At 32.7% G+C, this 9,681-nt stretch overlaps 1 protein-coding gene across 3 annotated transcripts in view; it reads right to left on the reverse strand.

The window, feature by feature from the left end:
• Positions 1 to 1,048: 1,048 nt before the first annotated feature.
• MIOS (meiosis regulator for oocyte development) overlaps positions 1,049 to 9,681 on the reverse strand; it is a 29,517-nt gene continuing 20,884 nt past the window's right edge. For all 3 annotated transcript variants that reach the window (XM_019729775.3, XM_074340765.2, XM_019729777.3), the window contains exons 8-11: positions 8,295 to 8,447; positions 6,832 to 7,036; positions 2,372 to 2,501; positions 1,049 to 1,557 (exon numbers count right to left, since the gene is read on the reverse strand). In XM_019729775.3, the coding sequence (XP_019585334.1) occupies positions 1,461 to 1,557; positions 2,372 to 2,501; positions 6,832 to 7,036; positions 8,295 to 8,447 (585 nt within the window). In that variant the 3' untranslated portion in view covers positions 1,049 to 1,460. The remainder of the gene's footprint in view (positions 1,558 to 2,371; positions 2,502 to 6,831; positions 7,037 to 8,294; positions 8,448 to 9,681) is intronic.

The following is a 9,681-nucleotide window of genomic DNA, read 5'->3' on the forward strand; positions in this document are numbered from 1 at the left end:
TTAGATAGATGTCTATCTATTTATATCTATTCCCAATTCTTTCATTTTGAAAGAAGACTGTCATCTAAGAGAGATGTTTAGAGTAAATATGCAATGTTTGCCTACAAAAGGATTTTTTGTATCGCATCTCAAAGTAAAAAAATATTTTAATCCACTATTGTTCAATATTTAGGTCACACCTCAAACTAATCTATCTTAGTTTCACCAGGTAAAAGTGCTAACATGAAAGCTCTTAAAATTCTTTAGTTTAAGATATTTCTTTCTTTAAAAAATCTATAAAATTAATTTTTAAGCTTATGCTTTATCTATGAATACAACTTCAACTATGAAATTCAGTTCAGTCCTCTGCACGTCAGATGACAGAGAAGCATGCTACAATTCCTTTGTATTTCTCTTCCAACTATCTACCTGTGAAAAGGGAAAAAAATAAATATTTAAAGTAAAGGCCCTGAACTGGCACAAATATACTTACTTTCAGAAATTTACATTTAAAGTGAAATTGTCTCCAAAGTGACTGTTTTCCCCTTCATCGCCTAGTTTATCTTAGGGAAAAAAAGGTATTTCAAAACAGAAGGGAATTGGACAGTAGGACACATTGACATGGAGTATGTTGAATGGCTGGTCCCATATAATCTTGCATAGATTCTGTGTTCAGTGAAATCCTCCCAGAAAATGAGCATCAGATGATGAATTAACAGGGAGAGAAATCTTTGAAGACAAATAAGGACATTGAAACTAAAATTTCTGTAACACATTCCCCTGAAATGATCCATATTTTTCTCTTCAGAAGAGAAAATTTGTAAGATATCTTAATTTTGTTTTTTCTAGGAAGACAGTAAAGGTCTGTGCCAAAAGACTTCTTACCGTAAAATGAAAGTGTACGAGGCAAAAAGACTCCTTAAAAAAAAATGTATATACAATATATATATCAACCATACCTTGATCAAATTTATTCTGTGGGGTACGGGCTCTCCAATTCAAAGTGAAAATCCATAGTTTTAATTTTATCTGAAAGGAATGTAAGCATGGATGAGCTTAAACTATCACCTGAAACACCGAACTGCTCATTTTATTCTATTTTAAAAGTGTACAGATTTTACTGAAAGATATCCACTTTCAGCTTGGAAGATACAGATTTAAGGTCTGTTCTTGGCTATTCCAGAAACTCTGCTTGCACAGTGTTTATAATTTCAACAAAACCCTACAAAATTCTTCCAAAATGAACTTTATCAACCAACTGAACAGAATCCATGCCCACAGTCTCATGTTCATTTCAGCAGCATTTGTCTCTGTGAAGCACATCAAAATCACTCAAACATCAAATTGCTGATTTGATAGAATGATTTATTTTCCCATTACAGGAAAGTCATGAGTGACTTGTTCTGAGGTATGTTTTTGAGCTATGAAGGACATCTATTAGAAAGCTCCACACTTGAAGGTTTCTCTTTAGGTGATAACATTTATGGCTGGACAGTCTCTGCAGGTACCAGATTCCCTGTGGTATCCAACTGCATACATTTACACGTGCATGCAGACACGGGACACTCTGCATGGTCCCTAAAATGATAGGTCAAGAAACAGTTAAAAATCTAAATTATACATACATATACATACTATATTTATTTATCTATATACCTATCTATATCTATAATACAATTTTTCAAAATGGCATTTGGAAAAATATAGGAATTAAAACCCAAGGACAAAAAGCATTAAAAGCATTAAATTAGAAATGACTGCCAAGCTGAACTTGGAAAGTTACTGAAAAATTAATAGCTTTACTTTCTAAATATATAATAAGATCACTCATTTACAGTTATGAAGGTGTCAGGGAAGTGCTTAAGAGTTCAAATGAAAGCCAGTGTGACAAACTGGGTGTAAAACCAACAGCAATTAGGAGGACAGGGCCACTGGCACTGTTCAAAGGAAAAGTTACATATGGTCTTGAGAGTCTCCCATTGCATTAGGTGCTTGCTACATAACAAACTTATTTAGAAGATAGGAGATGCAATAGTTTGATACGTACTCTATCATTTTTAATTTATAATTCAATTACATATTACATATGACAGAATATTCAGTCAGTTGTAAAAAAAGTAACCATATCCTGTCCCCAAATAAATTTAAATGATGCTATTCAAACACTTAACCCATACATCATATTTAAACTATTTCTTATCGAAGTTTTAATTTTGTAGTTTAAGATTACATAGGATATCTAATGACAGAAATGCTGACACCACTTTTGTTAACTCAGGCAACAGTAAAGAAGAAATTCATCCTTTGGCTGTATAAACCTGAACTTTTTAAAAGGCCATTTGTTGTATCTCCTCTAACTCCAAGCCTATTAAAGAAGAAATGTGCTGATTACCTGAACCAACTAAGCATATGTCCAGCATGACCACCGTGCCTGCAATTATGACACCATGTAAACCAGTTGTTAAATTGAGCTAATTTTTTGTCCTTGCTCAAGTCTACTTTTTCATCTGATTTGGATCCTCCTATGAGTTAAAGAAAATGATCTTCATTAACTACATTATTTTATTCCAGGTTTCTTAAAGATATTTCTAAAATGATGTCAAAACATAAATCATGCATCATACTGAAGTAGTAATTTTAAAGCTAGGATCTAGTTTAGATTGAAAAACACCAAATAACAGAAGTTTCCTTACATCTTTAATAGCCAATAAAAAATTGAAAAATATAAATATCAAACCCACTAAGAAGCAGTCTGAATCAACAACTTTAGAGAAATAATCTTCCCACAAAGAAAATACCAAGCCCAGTTTACAGGTGAGTTCTACCAAACAGTAAAGGAGCAGGTTATTTTCATTTATACAAAGTCTTTGAAAGAACAGGAAAAAACAGGGCAATTTCCCAAAGTACTTCATGAAGCTGGCATAACTTTGCTAATACAACCAGACAAACACAGTATGAGAAAGGAAGATTACAGGCCAGTCTCCTTCCTGAACAGACACATAAAATTCCTAAGTAACGCATTAGTAAACAGTACGATTTAGCAATTCTACTCCTATGTAAATACACTAGAGGAATTTTTGTACACGCTAAAAGGAGACATTGCAGGAATATTCATAGCAGCATTGTTCGTAATAGTAAAAATCTGGAAACAACCAAAGTGTCCATCAATAATAGAGTGGAAAAACTGTTACAATCATGAATGGAATACTAAATAGTAATGCAAAGTGAATAAACTACTGCTACATTCATTAGCATAATTGAAACTGAAAAAAATAAAATAAAATAAAACAAGCCCCAATTTTGAGCAAAAAAGGTAAGGCAAAGAATATATACTGTATAAGATTCATTTGCATAGAATTTAAAGAACAAACAAAATTAAACATGTGATAAAACTATACAGACAAGTTAAAGACTGGATAACACACAACTTAGGACAGTGGTTACCTCTGGGGAGAAGGAAAGAGGTGAGAGCAGGCAAGGAGAAGTGAGCAAAGGCATCAGTACAGACAATGTTATGTTAAGCAGGGTGGGGGACTCGATATATACACTCACGATATATACATTCCTATGTGTAACAGTTCATAAGAAAGTGAAGAAAAATGTGTCATTACACATGCATGGTTATCCATGTACAGCTTCATACACATATTTACAAAACATTTAGTGCTCAAAAACATGCTCATTTTATTAATTTTGACCACCTTAATGTTTTCTTTTGTTCTAAAACAACAAATCAAATTAAAATATTTTAAGATCTTATATAATTAGAGATAAGAATAGAAAATGAGTAAGTAGAAATATTAAGCTTAATTAAGCAATCGTGTGTGTACACCTTTTAAGACATGATACCAAGTTCAAAATTTCCCCTGGACCAATGCTGGTCACACTTTAATGACCACAGGGATAGTCTTGCAAGTAGTTTTAAAAAATATCCATCTGCTTTTGCTAATGATATGAAGGTGGTATATACAAGTGGTTCAAGGATTTAAGATGTAAAACACTGAAACTCTTCCTAAAAATTTCATGAAAACAATTAACAATGAAGGGAGGGGGAGAGGAATGAGGGAAGAGAAAAAGAAAAAATACAGACCTTTAAAGATAAATTATTTTATACCTTTGTGTATAGCTCTCATTAGCGATTTTCACTTTGTTTCTGTAAATTCTAACACATCCAGAACACAAACTGAATCCAGAACAGATTAATCCTTATGTTTCTCTGATGAGAGCTAAAAATATTAAGGTCTGCCTCCCTGTTGTATGAAAAGGGAGGTTTATTTAAAAGGGAGGTTTATTTTTTTTATTTTTTTTAAGAGAAGTAAGCCTTTACCTCCTTGTTTCATGAATAAAGCTGGCTGTGCTATGAAAAGGCTTTTTAAAATCAAATAACTTTAAATTTTAAGAGATTTGTAGTGAATGATGAAGATAAATGCTACAGAATAGTTGAGGGAACTATAGCTTCATTCAGGGACTAAATAACAACAATAATAATAACAGAAGAGTAAGAAGAAAACCAGCATATAATCTAACTCAAAAAAATGTATCATACCTAGAAGTTAAACTCTGTAAGGACAGATTCTGTCTATTTTGTTTCATGTAATATTAATGGCAATTAGAACATAGGTACTAAATAAACAACTGAATAAATAACATTTATAATTCATCATGCTTATAATTTATAACCATTATAATTATAAATATTTATAAATACAGTTGACCCTTGAACACTATGGAGGTTAGAAGCGCTGACCCAGTGCAGTAAAAAATCCAAGCATAACTTTTGACTGCCCAAATCTTAACTACAATTATCCCTCAGTATCCATGGAAGATTGGTTCTAGCAAATTCGTGGATGCTCAAGTCGCTTACATAAAATGGTATAGAACAATGCAGTCAGCCCTCCACATCCACAGATTCCCAACTGCAGATTGAAAATGCTGTTTTTAATACTGTTTTGATCCGCAGTTGGTTTAATTTGTAGTTGCGAAACCCGGGGATACGGGGAGGACCAACTGCATATTGACTAAAAAAAAAAATCTGAGAATAAGTGGACCTTATGCAGTTCAAACCATGTTGTTCCAGGGTCAACTATAATTACAGACACATAATTATAAACATTTATAATTATGAATTCTACTGAAACAGTTTCAACAGTTCCAATCTTCAAAGCACAACTGAGTGCAATGTAAAAATATGCAACCCTCAGGTAAACTAAGCTTATGGAAATCCTGGCCATTAGGATCATGAAGCATGAGAAATGGATGCTAACTGTAGGGCAGGTGTTGTACACCTGAATCTTTAAACTCCCATAGACCAATTTCAATTAGGTCTGTTTTATTTTTGGAACTCAGATTCGTCTCATTTTACGTACCGAAAAAGAATAGACTTACTAGTATTTTGTAATCAGCTCAGTAGTGCCTTTAAAGATCATATTCAGGCTCCCCTAATTTTCTTACACTATTTCCTATCAGTCCACTTCCCAGGTCCTTTCACAATGACGCACATGCTAGTTCCCATACACTCTCTGTACTTACCATACTCACCAATCTCTTTACCCTTGTTCATGCTGTTTACTCCTTGTCTACAACCTCTAAAATCTTCACCATTTAAATCTATCAAACTCTAAAGGACTAGCTTAAATGGTACTTTCCTTCTGAAGTTTTCTGCATATCCTTCAGATAGAAGTAATGTTTCCCACTTTCAAAATTCCTAACACTTTCTTTATATAATATCCCTTATTCACCTCAGGGAGCTAGATATGGTTCAGAATTCAAAATGTGTTGGGATTTTAGAAAAATAATGAGCAAATATTATATAACACCTCCAGTCTGAAGCATCATCCTGTCATCTCACATAAGTATTTCTGCAGTGAAACATGAATATTCACAAATAAATAAGAGAAATAAAGACCGTAATAGCCTCATATCAATTCTGAACAGGTTTTTGTCTGTGTGCCAAATAAGATTGTAAATTTATTTTAAAAACCTTGGATTTTCAGATCTTTTCAGGGATTTGGAAAGACAAATAAGGGAGACTGGAGTAGTATTTATTTTCTAGAACATAGCATTTCTCATTTTTATGTAAGTTATCCGTGCTCATTGTATAACCTAAGCTCCACTAAGATTTTGATTCATTTCAGCACACGAACCTTATCTTAGTGTATTAAACAAGTGCTCAAACATGTATTATATAAAGAAATTATTTCTGAAGCAAATTTAGAAAAATATTTCTCAAGCAAATATGAAACAAATGTTAATATTTGATAAACCTGAGTGAACTTTCATTAAATTAAGTTTCCATAATAGAGAGTTTAAAATGTTTTAAGATTTAATTTTCTTCAAATTCTAGAAAATTGTTTTTATCTTTTCTTACCTATTTCAAAAATAGAAAAGATTGAAAACCTATTATCTAGCAAAAGGGAATAGCACTTGGGCCATTAGAGCTTCCTGAGGCTTATGGTTCAAAAGATGTATTAAATGTAACTATTTCAACATATCTCAGTTCACACAGAACTTATTTACGCTATAATTTGCGTCCTTGTTCAAGCAATGTATAAAATGAAAAATCTCTGAAATGTATATATTGAAAAATGGTAAAATTTTAAGATTACTTAATATTCAAGCTCTCCTCACTAACTTCCAATTGGCCTGAATTTGGGAGATTACCTGAGATATCATGGATATAAATTTACTTTTAATGTGTAAATTTTATAAACTATAGGGAACACAAGCCAGCAAAGTAGCTCACTCTTAGAAATAATATAAAATCAAGCTAGTATGCCTTTTATTTACAACATTAAATCAATTATGTAGGAACAATCTCAGCTCAGAAAAGTGTATTATAGAATTATGTCATACCAGGACAGCTAGAGACAGGTGTTCCCATATTAATGAGACAAAGTGCACACCGAGGAAGGGGTTTTCGACAGCCAGGGCAACTCGTGACTTTCGACTTTGTTGGTGAGCCACTGACACCATACTGACTAAAACCTCTGCCCTGATGAGGCACAGTTGAACAGCTGTAGGAGATAGACTTGCCACAGAAATTGCAACTCACAAACACCTATAAAACAAATGAAATGAGTTAAAATATAATGCAAACTTTATAAATAAAATTAATAAATAATTCAAAGTTTGATCCTAACAAATTATTTTAAAATCATTTTTAAACTTATTTTAAATTGTAAAATAATTTGTTATCTGCTAAATTTAACTAGTTCTCATTTTATTTCCACTTAGCAGTTACATTATTTCTGTCACCTTTGTTTAATTGTATTCCTCCTAGTATCACTGACATACAACGGATAAACTTGGTAACACCAGATTCCCAACATTTTAGAAATAGTAAGGACTTTAGACTTCACCATGAGACATTAAAAAATATCTTAATATGACTTCTGATCCAAATTTCCATGGTATAATCGCCTGAACAAAATTTTCTTGTAAAGAAAACACTCATTTCCTAAGATAAAAAGAGTTAAGTATCCTGCAATGGTTATTAATTTTAGAATGGTAATAGACACTGTTCATTTTACTTTGAAAACTCCTAGGCTCTTAAACACTTATATAGATCAGTAACAAATATTAATGTAATGTTATTTTACTAATATTCAGGTTGTTTTAATAGAAGGACTAATATCTCCACTTTCTAAAATAAGAAAATAGCACCATCCAGTGCTCACACTGAGGATATACCTGGTATTTAATATCTGAACTTAGACAATGATCACACATCATGTGCTTTATGAGATGGATGAGCATTAAATTAATGCTGAAAGAAAAAATTTAAAATTTCCATGTGTAATCAGACATATATGTATATGTTTATGTATACTACACACACACACACACACACACACACTGTTAAAAAATCCTGCCTTATTACATATAAACAGTGCAGAAAAATGATACCTAAGTGGAATGTGTGAAGACCCTATAATAGTTTAGATTCTGAAAGGGCTTGGAATATACTGGAAAAGCTCACACAGCCCCAGGATTCACTTAGATTTGCCTAAGATGCTCTAGGTGCTGTGTTGTGCTGTGTCTCAGAGAAAAGCTCAAGTCACTGAGACAATTGTTAGGAAGTGGCAGGACCAAAAAAAAAAAAAAAAAAGAAAAAAATCAGGAAGATCAAGGACAAAGTGCAGACTGGGATAGATAAAGACATCAATGGGAGCTAAATATAAGCAAAAGAATCAACTAATATCAATTTATTAAATTGAACTCTAAATTTATCCTATATAACATACAGTAAACATTTCTACTTTTGCTGGACTACTAGGTACGTTACAATTTATTTCTCTCCAAAACAATGTACTTACCTGTGCTAAAGGCTTAGAACTGGGATCCAATTTACTCCTGTGAATATCAAATTCAGCTCGTTTGTGCCAAAACCTCCAGGCATCTAATAAATTTCTGTAATTCTCAATCCAGTACTGAACTCTTTCATCTTTAAGAACATCTAAAGGAGAACCCTAAGAAGAAAACATGGATTATTTCAGTTGTTTTAAAATTTCCTGGATAAACCATATAATTCTAGGTAATGTGACTATGAGTCACACAGAAAAAATAGGCCTCCTTTTTGCCAAAAGCTGGCTCCTAGTGAGGATACAGATAAAATAACTGATGGCGGCTCTATTAAATTACTTTAAGCTGGCCTCTACTAATGACAGAAATATTACTTGTATGTATCATTATATCTGGCCAGGAATGTGTTGTGCTCTCTTATTGAAGTTTAAAAACCCAAGAGCAGATAATTCACTTTCCTGGTTGAATGCAGTGAAAAGTGATGTGAGTACTCTGTCCCAACAATTACAACTTTTGGGTTCACAAAAGTTTACTATCTAATCCAAATGCACACTAAAACTGCTTAATCACATTTAAAATAATACCAAGCATGGTCCTTCATATCTAGCAATGAACTGTGAACTGAGATGCTGTCTTTGTATATCTACTGATCTGAAAGTTAAACCTGTCGCTTGCACTCAGTCAAAACATACTTTTATCATCTTAAAAATTAAACAGGAAAAAACAAAAACCAAGCCAAACATGTTCTTCTTTTGTATGACCTTAGGCCATAGTGAAAAGCAACAATTTCTGTTCCTTAAATTTACTTTAGATTTTTTTCTCAATAAGAACTTTAATTTCTTCTCAGTAAGACTTTTCCTAAAACTCTATTTTCCCTGGCAGCTGTGACATTCGACATTTCGCCAATGCTTGCTTTGGGTTTTCACAGAATACTTTTCGCCATGTCCAGCATATCTTCCTTAACTTCACAAGATGAAAAAAGTAGAGAAAGTCTCTACCCCCAATGATGCCATAGGCATCAATCTGAAGTCCAGTTTTCCCAATTCTATTTGGTGGCCAGATAGGAAAGGAAAATGTTAGAACTTAGCATTACATCTTACTTATGGAAAGACAGAAGAAACCTATAACAGCTAATAAAGACTATCTTTAGACATTCCATCAAAATAGAAGCATATACTTCACCTATTAATTAGGTAGTAATTTCAATTACCAGAGTCAAATTTTGCAAAAAGAACACGTAAAAAACTTAGCTGTCAATTTCATTTCTTAAACTAGTAAACATCTACTCTAGTCCTAATTATGACCAACTTAGCTAGAACTAAGTATTAAGGTAGACTATAACCTCTGGTTTAAAAAGAAAATTCACAGAAAAGCAAGAAATCTTCATACCCCCACTCTTGT

The sequence above is a fragment of the Rhinolophus sinicus genome, chromosome 4, assembly GCF_057876585.1.
Source record: "Rhinolophus sinicus isolate RSI-liver-muscle chromosome 4, RSI-T2T, whole genome shotgun sequence".
Taxonomy (NCBI): Eukaryota; Metazoa; Chordata; class Mammalia; order Chiroptera; family Rhinolophidae; genus Rhinolophus; species Rhinolophus sinicus.